The sequence below is a fragment of the Aplidium turbinatum genome, chromosome 9 (genome assembly GCF_918807975.1).
Source record: "Aplidium turbinatum chromosome 9, kaAplTurb1.1, whole genome shotgun sequence".
Lineage (NCBI taxonomy): Eukaryota > Metazoa > Chordata > Ascidiacea > Aplousobranchia > Polyclinidae > Aplidium > Aplidium turbinatum.
In genome coordinates, this window is record NC_137480.1 from 11,002,964 (window position 1) to 11,022,358 (window position 19,395).

A 19,395-nucleotide genomic window follows, 5' to 3' on the forward strand; every position below is an offset into this window, starting at 1 on the left:
AAGAAAGGCACAATCAAATACATTAGATTGAATTTGAGTAAGAACCTTCTGATGAACCCAATAACTGACACAATCTGTTAGGGTTTTTAGTGAACCTTGCTTTGTAATTCGCTCTGCTTGGTTTTTTGCTTTGAGCATTATTTTGTAGTAGACTATGTGAGTTATTTATTGCCTTGCTACTCTAAAATCTTTTAACACAAACGTAACATTTATTGTCATTTTTATTTCGATAATCTAAAATATTTTCCCTCAACATTGTCTGGCTACGTCTCTGAATTGATTCATGTTGAAGGTAGTTATTTTTCAAAGAAGGTATTGAAAACGGTAAAATATTATTCTGATGGGTGGGCATAGAGCATGCTACCTTTTCTGTCTTCACGCAGAGGGAAATTTTATAATTCAAAAATTGCTTCAAACAGTCGCGTGGTATCCTTGCTTGTATTGAAGCAAAAAGTTGGAGATTTCAAAAACGCCAAATGCAACCAAACAGTTGAGGGAATTTGAAAAGTAACAAAATACGTTGAAGAAACATCACTTCACATACAAACAGCAAAATCGAGATGAGAAAAAGTCACAACTCCAGCAGCAAATCAATTCAGTTTTACAATGATTCTGCGTCTGCAATCTATGTAAAAATAAATGATCTGTTAACGGGTAACGTTCACAAAAAACAAACATTCAGTAAAAACGTTCTTCTGGTTGATTAACTTGGTTAAAAAAGCAGCAAGTTGCTGACTTTTCCTTGGCTTGGTAAGCTGAAATGCAAAATGTAAGCTGCAAATAAAGCTTAGACGAAAAGCATGTAGCAAGCAGCAAGTATATAACTTGCAGATTGTGAAGTTATAAATAATTACGAAGATCCATTAAAATGATAAACATCACAATAACTTAATAAAATTTGCAAAAGAAAAAGTGAACAAAGCAATGATTTAATAAAAAAAGAAATTTAGTGAATCACTATCAGTCACAGCTGGCAGTAAACACATAAAAAATAACTTTTAGAATATACTTGCAGGCATAATGCCTACACCCCAGTCAGTAAAAGAGCTTTTTTCTAGATTGGTTTAACGTCTGCAGATGGACTGAAAAAAGATTGTTGTTCTGACTGGGATAACACAAGATGTGGATGTTTGGTCACCGAAAGTGTTGTAGATATCAATATAAGAACTGAGTCTGTGAGAAACTAACAGCACAGCAAAAATTCATATGGCAAAGCATATTACAAGTGTAAGAATTTTATAAATTCATAAATCGATTATAGAGACGTAGTTTCATGTAGTTTGTGTGAAGTTTGGTTTTGGAGAGACAAGTGAAATAGCACACACACATACATTGCGTTTGGAATTTCATGGTTATTGACAGTCAGTCAGCAATTCAGAGTTTTTTTACAACGATTCAACGAGTGCAGACGTTGAATCAATGTTAAATGAACTGATTTGCTGGTTGAGGTTTTGTAGACTTTGCCCACTGATGTTAAAACTACCTAAAAATCATATTTTTCATTTTACGTTGTTTGGTGACCGTTAAAATGCTTTGCGATACCTGATGAGAGGTAATGCAAAATAACAAGCTGCGATTTTAAAAAGTTATAGTTCAACTGTGAGAAAAAGTTAAGTCTAAAAAAGTTTGCAAAAATATAACAAATCAGGCCGTAAGCTCAAATGACAATGCGTGGGGAAGGTGTCAGCTGATGATTTGTTATGAAAACAATACCAACATAGATTACCCTATACTTCAAACTAACACTCCGCTCTAAGAAAACATATTTGTATTGTAGGTGTATTCTTGGAAAATCGTATCAAACGACGTCTAAGTGCAAAAAGGCTGATGTGACTTCAATCTAAAGTTGCTTTCTTGCAGCCTACGCAATGCAGCATGGAAACGTCCAAACGGTTCAAGGCAAAAATGAAACGTGTTTGTGGCTCGGAATAGAGAAAGTTGTTCATCGCTGAGCTTACAGTTTTATAAAATACAACTGCAAAGATTCACAATTTTCAAGCCGCAGTTTACATAAAAAAGAAAGGTACTACAGGCCTATTGCACGACTGCATGCTAAGATTGTTGTGTGCTGTCGTACATTTAGGCATAAAATTTTAACGAGTTAACATGTTTACAGAGTTTAGCTTAAATTGCAAAATCAGGTCACGAAGAAGCTAGTTTTTTAGGTTTGGGAGGTATAGAAGGACGAAGATTGCATTTCAAAAGTTGTGCAGCGTCTTCATAATTTTCTTCTTTTTCTTCTTCGATGTCTTCATAATCTAGAACATTTTCTTCTTCAAGATTTTCATATTCTTCATCCTCATCTTCAATGTCTTCGTATTCTTCATCCTTCTCCTCTTCAATGTCTTCATATTCTTCATTCTTTTCCTCTTCAATGTCTTCATATTCTTCATCCTTCTCCTCTTCAATATCTTCGTAATCTTGAGTCTCTTTTTCTTCTTCAATATCTTCATAATCATCCTTTTCCTTCAAAGAAAAATTTGACTGGTAAAAAGTCAAAATAAATACAGTACAATGATTAATATTTTTTTGACTTTTTGAAAAGTCAAACAATAAACAAATATGTGTCTCTTGCAATTCATTGACGTTAATATCGAAAACTTTTTGCACTTACTAATTGTTTTTACCATACAGTGATTTTTGCGTAAGTGCAAATTACGTACCGAATCGGTTGAATTAGATAGCTTTCGGTCTTGTTCAGAATGATCTTTTTCTTCTCCATTTTTTTGCTTTTCAGCTGCTGTAATTGTTGAAATATTTTGTACACTCCATTGTTTTGCGGATTCTTGTAAGGTTGCATATTCTCCAGAAGTAAAAGCTATGCAATCTACAGAATGACTGTGTTGACTTGATTTAGAAGGTGAATTTTTTTCTTCGGGTGTAACGGGTATTTCGCTGTCTGTATCTACTGTAGTTTTTTCTTCTCTGTCGAAGCCTGGTGAAGTGTTGCTTTGGCTCGTTGGCGTAAAGGCAGGCATTGTCATGAGCCGTTTTCTTGGCAAAGGTTTAGGTTTGAAATTACTTGGCACCTTTCCGGGGTGTGTTGTATTAATCCGGTTATTAAAAGAGGATAAAACACAGTGTTTGTGGTCGCGATCGGAAAGTGATTCGCTTGAAGTCCTGCGAGATGGCACTGAAGATGAAAATCCACTTTCCACGTCTGCACAAAGTTAAGATCGTTATAAGCAGGAGACAGGTGTTGGTTGTAGCCTACATGCCGACACACACTTTCATGAAAGATTTAAAGGTTAATCAAATCAATAAAACGCACGAACATCTTGTACCACTTTGTTAACTTATATGTGGCCTATTTTTTTCAGTAAAATGGGGCAATATGTCTTCAATACGTGGTAGAGACGACCCTTTTTTTAGTTATTTTTGTCCTTATCGTGCAAAGCTCGTTACGATGACACCGATGATTTCCCAAGAAACAGCAATATTTAGAAATGGTTATGATGAGTCATAATGAGCAATGGTTATAATGAGTTTTGACGAGAAATGGTTATGATGAGTTATGGTGAGCAGTGGTTCGGATGGTTATGATGAGAAATGGTTAGGATGGTTGGTTATGATGGTTATGATAAGAAGTGGTTTGGATGGTTATAAATTTATGATGAGTTATGATGAGAAGTGGTTAGGATTGTTATGATGAGTTATGATAAGAAATGGTTAGAATGGATAATATGATGAGTACTGAGTAGTCGCCTAGTCACACCAGTTAGGCTACTCTTTTTTTTTAAGAAACCACCAATGGTTTCTTAATAAAGATTTTGATATGGCTAGATCAAAATTTACAAAGATGCTACTTTTTAAAATCTAACTTTTTAAAATTGTGAACAGGTATTTTTCAAACATGTAACATGTAGGTTACTACGTTTCTAACTAACAAATTTAAATTATGAGAACATTTGGCCGAAACCTGTGAGAATTACAATTTGCAAATGCACTTTAACTGTGAAAATTCAAAACCTAAATTCTGCTCTGTCAGAATTTAGGTTACGCTTCCTGTGAATAAATTCCACTCTCATCGAATTTAGCCCACCACATTCATATTTCTGAAGCGACATAACTGTGTAACCGTTCTGCTTTCATAACTCCCACCACATTACTGATAAAAAGGCACCACATTATGAAATAAGGCAGGGAATGGAAAAATATTCGTAACATATATAAACCAAAACGACTTTCATTTAAAAACAGAGGGAAGGAACGAAACAGATTTTCAAAACATAACAGACCGAATGGCTCTCAAACAAGAAGGTAAAAACCACAACGGGTGAATATTGCTTTTCTGACACCCGTCGCAATGATCTAAATTGGTTAGAGTCAGACAGGATAAGTATTTCTCAATTTCTGGAGTGAGAACTTGTAACTTTGATTAACAAATATACATTTAGCATTACATTTATACTAGTTGTGTGAGATCTGCAATGCTGTACGGAAGTGAGACATGGTGCTTACGGGAAAACGAATTGGCGATTTTAAGAAGAACTGAGAGAGCGATGGTGAGAGCAATGTGTGGTGTAAAGCTGATGGACAAAAGGAATACCGAAGAACTTATGAGCTTGCTTGGGTTGAATGAGAGTGTTGATAAGTTGGCAAAAGCGAATGGAGTGAGGTGGTATGGGCATGTTTTGAGAAGGGATGAAGATGATGTTTTGAGAAGAGCGCTGGAGTTGCGAGTGGAGGGTCGTAGAAAACAAGGAAGACCAAAGAAAACATGGAAAAAGCAAGTTGAGGAAGAAAGCAGCAAGGTGGGCTTGACAAGAGAGGACGCGTTAGACAGATCGATGTGGAGGCAGGGTGCGAAGACGATTGCGGCACTTGGAGGTGAATCCGGCCACCCTCGGTAACGGGGACATCACCGGATTAAAACTGGACTCCTACTACTACTACATTTCACCTGTTTAATTTTGTGGGCAATCATACCCCTAGACAGAAACCCTAAATTATCTATTTGTAGCTAGAGACTCAGAATCTCTTAATAAGCAAAATCCTACACCAAAAGACAGCCCAACATCAAAAAGCCTACAAACATATAAAACTGTTTTAAAAGTTGTGGAATTTCTTGAATCATGAAAAATTAGGACAAGAAAAAAAGAACTGCCACTTTTTTGCATGGTTTAGCGAGACAAGGGTTCACTAGTATTATTGACTAACATATAGGGACGTCTCGTTTTTTTAAATTATACCATCAACAAATTCAACTGTTTACCATACAAACCTAGGGGTGGATACTGGGTAGTATCCTACTTTAGATAGAACAAGTGTTGAGCTATGTTTCCGCAGTGCCTGGTGGCATAATTTTGGACAGCAATGAAAAGTCAAAGTCACATGTGCAACCTGACACAGACCTGTTTCAGTTTGTGGTGAACTTTTTCGGCTCTTTTCCAAGTCATCCAAGTTTTCGTCATTTCTTTCGGTGGCATTTGATAATAATAACTTTCTTCCTGAGGATTTATTGACAACTGCGTAGACAGGACGTTTCACCTGTCTCTCAAGAACCATCGGCGTCTCTTCTAAATCTTTGCTCTGAAATGAAGGCGACGATAGATGTAGGCCAAATTCGAACTTCGAAGGGAGTATTTTTTAGGGGGAAAAAGATTTAAACGCATGGTTTTAACTCCTCACAAATTTATACTTTTATGATAAACACAATGTCTTTCCCCAAGTATGCTACTAAAAGTGTGTCTTTCTTGCTTTACCAGAAGCAAAAACTTGCTGTGTTTAAAAAGAAGGACGAAATCTCAACAAACAAAATCGCCATTGTTGTATGGTTTCAAAATGTTTAGTCGTGAAATCGGCGTAAGCATGGTAAGTCTTGTTGACTTGAAAGACACAAGGTAATAACTGTAAACATAAGCTACCTCTGCCAATGGAGACAACAATGACTGAACAGAAGCACTTCTGGAGTTGTCTTGAAGATCACAAACGTCGCATTCTGCAAGCTAACACAACACAATGCTTTAAAAATGTTACAAGAAAACTAGAATGCCGGCTAAAATGTACTGCAAGTGATTGGCAAACTTGTACCAGACTACTTCAATAAATTAGGTTAGACTTTTGTTAGGATATCAGTCAAACCAGTTTCAGATCAAAATTCACTGGTCTTCGCCTTTCATAATAAACACAAAACCTTTTTTAGAGAAAATTATAAATGTAAACCATTTAACAATGGGATTTAGGTCTAAAAAATGTTAAAAAAGAAGTCAATTACATTTTTTTTCTGTGGGAGCCGGTAACAAATTTTCCTTAACCCTAACCTTACTGATCTAAAGCCGGGTGATTAGCGATCACTGAATTATAACATCGTTCAAAAACATAAAAAATTCAACTCACCACTTCAACACATGGTAACTTTTCTAAGCCCTTGAAATCCTTTTTTCTGGGGTAAGGCAAAATACCTCCAATCGCGTCTTCGGCCTTTGTTGGGACTTCGCGGAGGAATAAAGTGCTTCGAGTGGATGGGAGTTCAGATATTCTTCCTCCAGGTTTCACACAATCTTCGTACTTTCGTAACGCTTCAACGATCACAGTTGTTTCTATAAGGAACATATAATTAAACGATATGACGAAAACGTAGACTCTGTACTGAAGACTTGGCTTTTACAACTAAATTATCAAATGCAACGGTACATGGAAAATAGTCAACAGAAAAGGAAATCACAGGCTAATAACTATAAAAGATTATCTTCACATTTCTGAAAAATGAGATACAAATCTTTGAAGTGATGCCTGGAGAGACTCTTGCCAAAGAATGTCGCAGTTTTTCAAAGAAATGCTACAACTTTCCAATAGCCATAAAAACATGAAGCTGACTTCAAAACCGTTTCTATCAGTTTTTGTGTTTGCTATAATTACAAATAACAGTTTTTGCTTACCGGAAATTATTTTTTTAACAACAAAACTCTGCTTCATTGCCAAAGGATCGAACCCAAGGCTACAGTCAGGATTTGTAATTTTGGCACAAATAGGAAGGTTCCGCTTGAATAATTCTTGCGTCGTCATCTCTACAGGAGACTCGTCAACCTTTTCAAATCTCCCGCGCAAATTAGAGGGATACGTGGCTTCATGCTGCGGTCCATCTTGCTCACTTGAAACCATGCAATGAACAACCTGCGTAGAGTGAGTTATTAGTTTATTATAAACAAAACAACATAAAAATATTACTTATCAGACAGCAAATCAGTCGTTTTGTAGCTTACATTGATTCAAGATCTATACTAAAAGACGTTGAATCAATGTAAAAAACGACTGATTTACTATCTGGGATTGGTCTTTTTATCTCAGCCAGCAGATCAGTTCTTTATTATGTTGTTGCAACGTCTGCAAATGTTGAACCAGTGTAAAAAAACATCTCTAACTTACTGTGGAAGTGATGTACAAATTGTACCTTTTGCTGGCTGTAAAAACTGTAGATTTTTGCTGGCTGAGATGCAGTGTGTTTTTAAACTTGACTATTGCCACCGCATTGTTCTCTTGGCTAATACAGAAAGTCAAGTAAACGCATCCTAGTGAAAGTTGCAATCTCACCAACTTAGGGGTAACAGACAGCATATCAAATTAAAAAAGTTATGGCAAAAAGCGATTGTGTTGTGATAAACCAAAGCATTGCGGTTGATAGAAGTTTCCAGAGACGGTGATGGTATCGCGGAGCTTAATTACAGTAATGTAGCATAATAGCTCAGAGACCTTTTAGCATGTGTAAGACTACAAACTACGAAGTTATAGTGACAAATCATCATTTAGTTGTTAGTGACTTACATCAACATCATTATTATTTATGGTCACTGTGGATTGGCTTTTGAAGCGCACATAATGACCATCTTGACAAGGATCTAATTCTTTTTCCACCGGATAGGCACTGCATCGCGTAATGTACGCATCATCGCTCCCTGCCGGTACTTCCCCGGCTTCGTCGAATAACAATGGCAATCTATAGATAAGCACGTAGCAAAGATGAAAAAATTGCAGCTCGGAGGGGAAATAGTCTAAGCCTTGTGTGGTCTGGGTCGCTACACTTTCTACTTTATTTCCTTAAGTGGTCCGTGCACAACCGAATGTGTCTGTTTGCCTTTCGGTTCAACCCTAAACTTCGTCAGTCACTAGATTTAAATAAGGTTATTTTCTAAATAATGCTCCAACCACAAATACAGTACAACCAACTAGTATGGGTCTAGAATAGCATCATGCACGTTGGCGACGATGCCATATACTGTATTTTTGTCGAGACATATTGGCAGATGACACATCACACGGTGCTGCCATGACCATCGTGACTTGTAAATGTCAGTGGAGTGGCAAAGTGGTGAAAGATGCTGCACAATGCTCAATAGACAGTGGTTCAGCATCTATTGGGAGAAAGCGGTTATGTCTTAGCAAGACATGTTTGAAAGTGGACACAAACATTTCTTTTTCTTTCCATATAGTGCAAATCTTACACTACCAAAAATTACCACGGATGCAAAAAAAATTGTGAGATAAAAAATGGTGATTGAAAAAGGTTTCGTTAACTCCAGAGGTGTAGCCACAGAGTGCTTGGGGAGCAATCGCCCCCCCCCCCCCCAAAAAAAAAAAAATTAGAAGGTTTCAACACAATTGTAATTCATGTTGAATGACGTTTGGCCTCCCAACAGTTACTTTTGATTCTCTTAAAGTTTTCTTTCTAGCTACGTCATACTCTGAATTTGTTATAAAAACATTCTGTGCCAAAGCGACGTTGGGTCAAACATTATTGAGATTAGGACAATAGAACAAGATCTTTTCATCTGCTTGCTTCCTTTTTTCGAAAACAGTACCTTACAGTATAGCTAGATCTGTTCGTAACATTTGTATCGTTTCGATGCGACATTTGTTGCTGGTTTCGTTTTAAAATCGTTTCAAAAGATATTTCGTTTCGTTGTCAGATCAAACCACAACGACACACGTGGTAGTCTCCAAACAACTGTGGCGCATTACAATTGGAAGTATAACGCTTTCAGCGTAATACCAAAAGTGTAAAACAGTGACCTTGAGCAATGTTGTTTTTGATTTTTTTTTTTATATATTACCAATTATTCTGGTTTGCAAGTGTTAAAAAAATCCTTGTTTTAAAATTGGATTTTGTTTTAAATTGTCATTGTAGACTAGAGATTTTGTGCCTTGTCGAACGGCCTTCCAAAGAAAAAGATTTCGTTTCGATCAGTTCTACTCACACCCCAACAAAATCTAGTACTTTTCAACTTCAAAATCAAAACAAAGATCCATGCAACTTGGCGGAAACTTTAGGTACCTTGCAAATTTTCCGGCATAATGAGCTGAAACCAAAAAGCATTGAGCATCAGAGGACATGATCAAGAGTTTTCGTACCCGCCGAGTTCTATGTAAAGCCACCCAGCTGCCTCGCGTCATGGAATTCTGAAACAAACAATAAGTTACATTTACTTCCGACTTTTGTTGTGCACAGTTGGGCTTTCTCAGCCAAGGCTTAAGCGTGAAGCAAAAATAGCATCAGTTTTAGTATTTGGAAAAGTTGAAAACTAATATTGTGACAAGGGTAGATACACGCAGTTGGCAAGCGACTATTTTTAATTTCAGTTTAGAAAATTTTGATTAAAAAGATAACTATTGTTGCACGCTTCACTCATGGTTTCGGCTTCAAAAGTCGAACTTTGATTTCAAAATTATTGGTCAGATGCCAACAAAAATCACATAATAAAGAAGATCGTGCTTTTGCGAAGTGTTCATTAGAAAGAAAAAGTAAGAAATATCATGTATCAGCAGTTGACGTTTAATATAAACTGTTACAAAAATAGAAATAATAAAGAGCTACAGAGCATCTTCATCATGTTTTCATTACGGTTACCAACCATGGAGTGTTAACGCTTCTGACTTACTAAATAGCCTTCACTTCTTCTCTCGTATTGTCGCTATATGTCAGGGCATCCGTTGGTTAGCCAATGCCTGGTGTCATCATCGATGGAAATTAGGCCTTCCATACCATGGGGTGGTCTATATAGCCGGCAATCCTTGATAATGTGGGCTGCCGTCTGCATTTCGCCACACTCACAAGCAGCACTCTCTGCCAAGCCCCAGCGCAACATGTCTGCACCATAGCGTCCAACACCAGTGAGCAAACGGTTACGCCTTGATGAGGCAAGTCTAGAGAGGCCATGTCCCAGCTGGTTTTCGGACGGGGATCTGAATACTTGGCGAAGTGGGGACGTGCTGTTTGACCATTGTTCACACCACGCCGCGTGGCACCACTGTTTGCTAGGGCTGAGGCTGCCAGAAGGTCTTGTGCAGCGCGTACAAATGGCTTTCTTGATTTTAGCCGCTGCTTTGGTGGATATCTCAGCGTGGTTGTGTGTAGCGGATGGCCAGGGTTTAGGGCTTTACGGCTCAGGGAAAGAACAGCACGTTGGCGCCGTAGTGCAGCTGGCTACTGATACTCATTACTCACTGATACTCATTGTTCTGTTGCTTTCAAACAAAATAAACATAAAAATTAACAAAGTAAATACCGAATGCCTTGAAGCAGAGTCCAAGCCACTGGTGACCACGCCAACTATGGCGTTATCTCGCGACTTATTGCCCAGTAAAGATGTCAGATCAAAATGGTGTAAGGGTAGAGATGTTTCCGACAATGAGCGGCTTGATCTTGGCGATTCCTCGTCATCAATGGTACCGTCACTACTGTGTAACGACGACATCCTCTCTGGCCTTTTCAACTCTAGCACCTGAAAACGTAGCAGTAAGTGGTCAATTTATTTTACGTCTTTGTTCTGAGGATGTTAATTTGAGACCGATCTTTGGTAGACTTAAAAAGTTTCAAAACCCAAAGTTTCTTGAATCAAGATAAGGTAATACATTCAACCCCGCTTGATTGGATCACATCAGCACCAAGCCAAATTGGCCCGATTAAGCGGATAATCCGATTAAACGAGGAGAATAAATTTCTACAGATTTGGTATTTGGTTAATTTTGGTAACCCAATATTTCCGGCTAACTTCCTATTTGAGGTTCTCGAAGGCTCATTTTTCATTTTGTTAAGAATTTCTTTAATTGATCGACTGAGTTAACGTCGCACATGTAGCCTAGCTAGGCTAATTAAAGGAATAAAGAATGAGCCTTCAATCCAATGCATTACTGTTTGTACTTGTGAAGCGTAAACAAGGAAGAAAAGCGTTTGAAGTGTCACCTTCATATGTTGCTCTCCAATCAGTGTGAGTTTTGCGGATGTATTGGCATTTGTGCAGCGAACGATGTGGATTGGCTTAAGTGTCAGTTGTTTCAAACGCCACGCCTCCGGAATCATCCAATAGTCTTCATTTATCGTTTGGTTGTTAATTACTGGGGATTTTTCGTTCAACGTATCAGTGCTTTGAAAATAGAAACTTTTATTGAAATCTATGACTACCGATCGCATTTGTAATTTGTAGGTCGCTGCAGCAGATGAGATTTATTAACCAATAAGAAGGCAATATTTAAATCAACTGATTGCATTCATGTGACTAATGCATGTGACATCGTCTTCTCGAAATGTTTCTGATGGAAAGTAAACTAAGTGAACATTGCGCCGTCGCCATCGTGGCCTAGTCAGTAGTCGCCCTAACGTTGTGAGGGTTAGGAAAGCAGTCTTTTTGCTGACGTGGGTTTGATTCCCACCCCTGCCATTATTTTTTTTCTTCTTTAACTACCAAACATAGTTCAAACCAAGAATCTACTCTCTGGCTGAGTGCTAGGAGAGTCACAATGACTGCAGTCAGGTGGTTTATTGGGAAAGTTTCTGTATGGTCAAATGTCTACAGGTCAAAACACTCCATCTGAACAAATACGCCTATCGACAATCAGCAATCCAATTTATATCATGATGCATTTGCTTAAAGAGATTTTGATATCTACGATCCAGTTACACAAAGCAAACAACAGACTCACCCAGTGGCGTACGCAGGATTTTCTCAAGGGGGGGGGGGGGCCATTGAGAGTAGCGTAGCCAGGAATTTTGAAAGGGGGGGCTTTGACGACCGGCGGGCGTAGCCCCACGGCGTTTTCGCTTAAGACGACACCCAGCGGCGGGGGGTCTGGGGGTTTCCCCCAGAAAATTTTGAAAAATTACTTTGAATTTGGTGCATTCTGAGAGCATTTTCAACAAAAATGTGGGTATGAATATTCCTGTGAAATGGTGCTGTCAGGTGGCATAGCAAAAGGATAAGATCATGTTTTCTTCGGCATTTTTCGGAAATAAAGCTATGTCTCTATGTTTTCTTGTTGTTAATCCTGGCTGAGATGTTTGAATGTTTGGTATTGGCAAAACTCGCTCTTTTAATGCAGTTTTGTTTAAAATTAGGCAAGTTTTTTTTAGACTGAAAGCATCATTCCCAAGCATAAAGAGACTGTGGGGTGGTAAACCCCAGTGGGGTTGTAACCCCCAACCCCCCCCCCCCCCTCCTTGGCTACGCCACTATGGCCATTGATATCCCAGACGTCTTCATGATATCCCAGTATGGTTGTAGTTTAGACTTTATCCATTTCTCTCTCACTAATCACTATAATAGGTTTACAGAACACTATTCTACATTGGCATACCTGGGGTGGGGTAGGTGGATTGGGCCATGTATTTCGTATTGGCTTAGTCTATAAAATAACATTGTTACAGTGATTGCTTTGACAGAGCAATGCAAAACATATAAAATGCCTTAATCTACGTCGTTAACTACTAAACCATTTTAAGGGGGGGGGGGGGGGGGGGGCATGGCCCAATGCCCCCCCCCTGCGTACGCCACTGGACTCACCAATCTAGATATTTAACTAAGTGTCAGACGATAAATCAATAATAGAATGCTGCAATGCTGGCAGAAAAAGCCAAAGGATATCCAATGTTTTTTTTTGTAATGACAAGCATTCACAAAACAATAAAACAAAGAAACAAAAACAAACGATGGATGCATTGTTGCAACTTGACAGCAAGTTGGTAACTACAAAGATAAACGCTGCTGAAGATGATGCAATCGCACGTTGACGCATTGTAATCATTTATTGCTATTCGCCAATTCGAGTGCTTTCTTCGCTGCACTTTTTTATAGGTTTAATGATATGACCAGTTGGTAGCAGCTGAAGACAGATTTTCTATGTTTGTAAATTGTAAGCTATTATGTTATTGTGATGTAAGCTTATTGTGTAGGCTACTATCATAAAATCTGATTGGCAAACGAAGTTATTTCTTTCTCCCACATCCCATGGACCGTCACACTTTCATTTTCGTGATTGATGTATAACCGGTATCCGAATGTAAGCATTGCATTTCTTGAGAATAAACTTGTGTTTTGTGTATCGCTGTAGTCAACATTTACGGCTTGAAAAATCTTGAAATCAAACAAACTTGCGTTTCCGAAATAAATACGGGATTCAATGAAAATAGATTAAGCTAGAGCTCAGTGTTGATCGGCTTCAGAATGCAGCAGGTCTGGATAATCTATCTGTTGCAGACAGCAGAAAGAGTTTTGTGAAAAGACATCTAATATTTGCGATGTAAACAACAGCGGAATGGTGTGTGAGGTAATATAAAGGTGATTGAAGCTTACCTTGACTTTCTGTCTCTAGACTTGAATATCTTTGAAACAAATTTTCTTGAAATAGCTTCTTTGGCAGGTGACCTATCTATGGATTTTTCTTCGGAAAAAATCGCGTTTTTGTGAATTTCTATCCTGAATCACATAAATCAGCAAACAGTTTGAAAAAGCTTGGCGCAACTATTTACTTACCAGATGACAAAAAAGCAACTTAGAACTTGTTCCAATTTCTTGTTTTCAATTGAGGTTAAAAAGTTCAAGTCCATAATTAGCTAAAGCACCTCGACAACAAAACAAGATTTAGAGATTTCTTGACGTTTCTACAGAAGATGCCGTCCAACACAAAATAAACATAATGATGTTTAGATTTAGGACATATTGCGGTATTAGCAAAAATATGTAGCCCACTTACGACATTGGCTGCAAGTTGGGAGACCAAAATTCACATAATTCTGACAAGGAATAAATTCTTGGTTGGTCTCTTGCGTTTTCGTCTGAAAATCACGCAAGAAAAAGAATGGTTATGTATTATTGGCACTATAAGGTACAAGTTTTACAGCGGCCAACTAAGATTAAGAAATCGGCCACCTGTACCCCGAGCATTGCTTCTTTATCTGCATTTGCGTGAGGCACTTGTCGTTCTTGGTGCCTCATATGTGAGACACAAGAGATGCACAGTCTGAATCATGGATAGGCAAACTTTTGAGGCCACAAGCGAAAATCTTTTTTGAAATTTCACATGAGGACTTTATGAGCGTCAAAAACTGCAAACTTGCTATTAACTGCCTAGCTGTAGCTGCCAGTGCTTCAGTTAATGTTACAAACAATACTGCAATTGTAAACTTGTTTGGTGGGCAGAATCAATCAGTAAAACAGATTAGATATGTCACGGGCGCACGGGGCTTTCGTTTGTCTACTCCTTGGTTAAGTGCATTCGATACAGTTTTCATGGCCTGCCACTACCTGCTAGGAAGGTCGAATCAATATGCCGTGAATATAAAAGCTTAAACTTCGCTATGTCACTTGTAAAAAGCAACAGTTGTGCAATAGTTTGCATGATGCAAAACAACAGACAATTTTCAAACATAATGTAGATCAAAATGCAGTGGACAAAATTTTCAAACAGTGTTATTTCGAAAGAAGCCATGTGAAAGACTCAGTGTGAACACAATCATATAAAAATCAACGCATTCGAAATTAGCTTAAGCTAATTCAGTGACTAAGCTTGAAAGAAAATTTTAGGGGGACAAAAGTAACTGTTGGAGGGCAAACATTTTAAAGGGCGGGGAAACCCAAATTAACTTTGCGAGTTTTTTGTTTCAGCGTGATGTCATTGTGTTCAACATGCGTTTTAGCAAAGAAAAATCCAAATTTTGTTGCCCTCGTCTCGCTAAGGCCGCTTTTGTTTGATACCCGTTTGCGAAGTCTCGCGCGCATCAAGCTGTGATGCTGTTCGCTGTGACGTCACAAGGTACATATAGCTGTGGCCAAAAGTTTAAGACCAGACTTGATTTATGACAATTTTTGCATTACTTCAAAATACTGCATCAGATATAAAATGATGTATAAAGATGATGCAACTGAAACAATATCTGATGCATTATTTTGAACAACAGAGGCTCCGGACACTTCCCGAGAGTGGGGGGGGGGGTAATTTAAGGGCAGGGGCGGGAACGATGTTTTGACATCGACAGGGGGTTATTGGATTATCGCATCACATATACTTCTGAAAGGTCGCTTCCCAGACCCCGTTTGCATTATTGAAAGCTTCAGTTTCTTATACAGCGTCTTAGGCTGCATGTTTCGCGCCGGAAGCGCAAAATTTTTGCTTTTCAGCACGATATAAAATTGAAAAAATTCTTTTAACGAATCTGAAATCACGACCAAAAGCTTTTTAACATTTGCCACATTTTTTTTGAGGTTTTGAGACAATTTTGACTGGAAAAGGGAACGTGTACACAAAATCCATTTCTGTACTCTTCCTTGGCTCAAGTCTTCCAAATTTTGCACTTCAGACGCTATAAGGTTAGATCTAAAAGGCCAAAAGCGTTAAGATCAAAGCTATAAAATATAACTTACTTTAAAATTACATGAATACAGCACGACAACCTGTGCCATAACATCCACAGTGAAATAAAACGTTTCAGCATGTAGGGTCTAGGCCTACATTTAACTCAGAAAAAAAAGCTAAAATGCATTAACTTTTACAAGCACTGAAAATAAAGAGACATCTTGATCGATACTACAGGAAGGCCTACCATCTGCGCCGTGTAAGAAATAACACTAAACAAACAATGCCATAACACCCAGGTAATACCTTGTGCCAAAATTTCACAAAAACTACAAAGAAATAACATTATAAACGAACACTTCAACTCAAACAAAACACTGTGTGCACTCTGCTTCTATTCTAAGCAAAACAGTCAGAAGTCGCCGAAGACTTTAAATCTTTGTGCATTGTAAAACACATTCTTTGCAGATCTCATTAACACTACTGCATCCAAATACACTTGATGGGCATGGCAATGAAATTGAGTCTTGAAGCAGTCATTGTGCTTCGGAGCCATGTTTTTAAGCGGCGTAGCGAGCTAAACGATCTTTCAGCTTCTGCAGAATAAGGACCATTGACCAATAGTAATTTTACAAGTTTCCACACTGGCATAAAACTCTTTGACAATAATAAGTCCCATTAACTTGTTTCGAACATCGCACACATACTTGATCAGCCCAAATTTCTGATGGAAGTGGCTTAAGTCTTGGCCCAAAATTTTCACGTCAAAGCCATATCGTTCCAACGCTGTAACAGCACTGTCGTTGACTGTGCCAGATACTAAAACTTCTTTATGCTTTTAGTGAGTTTTAATTTCTTTGCCATTGAAGTGGTGGGTGAGGCCTTGCACTATGCTGTCAATAGATGCGTAGAACCCTATGGTAAAATTACCTTCTGTAATAAGAAGCGAGGTCATGGGAAGCACTTTGCTCACAGCGCTTTTTTAAATTTGGACTTTAGTTAAGCCTAAGCTATCCACTTGCTGCTGAGATTCCTTGTATAACACAATAAATTGTTCTTCATTTCTAAGACTCTGGTAATTAACTTTCAAGTTTTCAACCAGATCCATCATGTCGCTGATGGTATAAGACTTGATCTGCAACAGGCCAGTTATCTTTTCAAGTGGTTAGAATAAAACTTGGCAAAACTGCAAAGCTGCATTGCAAAGTATGTGTTGCCTTGCAATAATTGGAAATAAAGGCCTAATGATTTCGCATTTTTTAAATTTTGAAGTGTGTTTAGCAAGGCTTTGTAGTTTAACAACACTGAAGAAATGGCCGGTACACGTGTCAGCCATCTTGTTTGGCACAAAGTGTGCAAGCTATGGTGGGGTTCTTCCTGCAGGGCGATTTTGAACTTGTCAGACTGATTTTGCAAACTACTTAGCTCCTGAACAATTCCCATAGCATTATGTAAGTCTCTATTGCATATTTGCGTTGTCTTTCAGTTGTAGTTTCCAAACAAAAAACTAAAAAGTTGTGCAACACAATAAAAAAATGAAAATAAAACACAAAAGTATAAAAAATATTAAAAATTAAATTTTTATCTCTACATTAGTGGGGGGGGGGGGGGGGGGGGTAATTTTGCATTAGTTACCCCCCCCACTCCAATTGGTGGGGGGTAATCACCCCCGCGGCCCCCCTCTAACGGAGCCCATGTATTTGACGTAATGCAAAAATGGTCATAAATCAAGTCTGGTCTTAAAATTTTGGCCACAACTATATGTACCTTGTGACGTCACAGCGAACAGCATCACAGCTTGATGCGCGCGAGACCTCGCAAGCGGGTATCAAACAAAAGCGGCCTTAGCGAGACGAGGGCAACAAAATTTGGATTTTTCTTTGCTAAAACGCATGTTGTACACAATGACATCACGCTGAAACAAAAAACTCGCAAAAAGTTAATTTGGGTTTCCCCGCCCTTTAATATTTGAAACAAAACGTTTGTTTAAAAATATAGCTACTGAATGCATCCAAAGTCACACATTTATGAAACGTCATTCACCATGTAATAAAATGTTATTAAAATGTTGCAACAGCATTAAAAAAAATAATAGCAATAACATCCATTTTTTGGGGGAAAGCAAGATAAAATTTTGGGTAGGCCATTGCTCCCTTCAAGCCCCTTCGTGGCTACGTCCCTGAGCTGATTGTTCCAGTAGAAGGTATGAAGTGTTAACACTTTTTAAAGTGTTTTCTAATAAAGAAGTATGTTTTTCGGTTGCTCCACTAAACCCTATAACTGTTTTCGACACCATTCAATCACCACAGTGCTACGCACACATGAGTGACATGACACAATAAATAGAAGAGGCAAAACGTAAAAAATATGAATGAACCTGTTCGAACAGGGTAGACGTGATTTCTCCAAAACGGATCTGACCATGACTATGATCTGACTAAGCGCGCGTTGGATATTTGTACATAGGCCTCTTGACTCATGTATTTCACATGGATAACTCTTCGATACCGGTGTGGATACCAGCCGAATGGAATCGCAATGTAGTTAACACAAAAATCTAATTTGCTCGTTGGGTGAATTTCTATTTATTTACACCAGTGGTTCTCAACTGGGGGTCGGCGAAGCGATTTCAGGGGGTCCATGAAAGTTTCCGAGTTTGCAGCATGATTAATAAATTATGAAATTTAAAAGTTGGTTGGTTGTGCTTTATTTGTGTATTACTGTGATTTTCAAACTGTACTTCCCAACGAACTGGTGCCATGGACATTGCACAAAGATTTGGTTTCTTAACTAAAAAAATATTATATATTATAAATGAATTATTTTTTTCATAAGGCTATGTTCAACTTAATTCTTTTGAGGCAGCAGTCTATTGATCAATGCTTAACTTAGAAATACAAACGTTAGTCAGCAGTCTCTCATCACTCACAGTTTTGCAATGTGCATCAGAGTTATAAAAACTACGCGGTCCGTGAGTCATGATCAGAGTAATGCTAGTAAAAGGCAAAGTAAAAGCTGCTTTTCTAGCCAGCTCAGTGTAATCTTTAGCAACTAGTAGCCTATGCTAATATGTGGAGCCAAAAACAAGGCATTAATATTGAAAACGCTATCAGTGAGTTTATTTTCGCTATAATTTGCCTCCTGACTAAAATCATCCTGTGTTACCTAGACCTAGAATAGCCAAGTTTAACTTGTGTTGACGACAACATGGCTGAGACTTGGCAAAACGTCAATTTAAACTAACCAATTACTTCTTGGAATCGATTTGATGAACTCATGGAAAGTAGAATATATAGCCTACCCAATGAGCAAATTAGTCATTTTTGTCGGAAAACGTTGACACAATGCAAAAATGGCTGATTTGCTGTCTGGAAAATATTCTACATTCCAACAGCATTCTAAGATTTCAACGTCGAGTGCTGTGGTTTGGTCCATGTGAAATCATGCATGGCTGCCAATCAGTGACGTATCTGGATGTTTGTGCTACGTGAGACAAGCGTATCTGAGCATTGTTCATATAACCTTGTTAGTTTCGATGCAAAATATACGTAGAAACGGGACCCACGTTTTAATATTGCCGCCCTGGACAGCAAAATCCGTCATTTTAACATTGACAGACGTTGAATCGATGTAAAAAATGATGAATTTTCTTGTCTGGGGCCTGACCAACACATCAATTTTCAACTACATAGCCTACGTACTTCCATTTAGACAGCCTACTCCATTGCAACTCAAGGTTTCACATAGCAACCGCAATCAGTCTACTACGCATGACATCTCGAAGATTAGGCCACCTAGTCACATCTTTCACCTTTCTGTGATAATTGCAAGGGC

The 19,395-nt window shown here is 38.3% G+C and overlaps 1 protein-coding gene across 1 annotated transcript in view; it reads right to left on the bottom strand.

Annotated features, from left to right (window-relative positions):
• Nucleotides 1-422: 422 nt before the first annotated feature.
• The window catches only part of LOC145777701 (uncharacterized), a 29,955-nt gene continuing 10,982 nt past the window's right edge, over nt 423-19,395 (bottom strand). Inside the window, exons 5-16 of the mRNA XM_082589135.1 lie at nt 13,963-14,044; nt 13,563-13,685; nt 11,180-11,360; nt 10,503-10,718; nt 9,272-9,396; nt 7,765-7,936; nt 6,882-7,116; nt 6,340-6,542; nt 5,868-5,948; nt 5,355-5,532; nt 2,664-3,160; nt 423-2,466 (exon numbers count right to left, since the gene is read on the bottom strand). Coding sequence (XP_082445261.1) covers nt 2,143-2,466; nt 2,664-3,160; nt 5,355-5,532; nt 5,868-5,948; nt 6,340-6,542; nt 6,882-7,116; nt 7,765-7,936; nt 9,272-9,396; nt 10,503-10,718; nt 11,180-11,360; nt 13,563-13,685; nt 13,963-14,044 — 2,417 coding nt within the window. The 3' untranslated portion in view covers nt 423-2,142. The remainder of the gene's footprint in view (nt 2,467-2,663; nt 3,161-5,354; nt 5,533-5,867; nt 5,949-6,339; nt 6,543-6,881; nt 7,117-7,764; nt 7,937-9,271; nt 9,397-10,502; nt 10,719-11,179; nt 11,361-13,562; nt 13,686-13,962; nt 14,045-19,395) is intronic.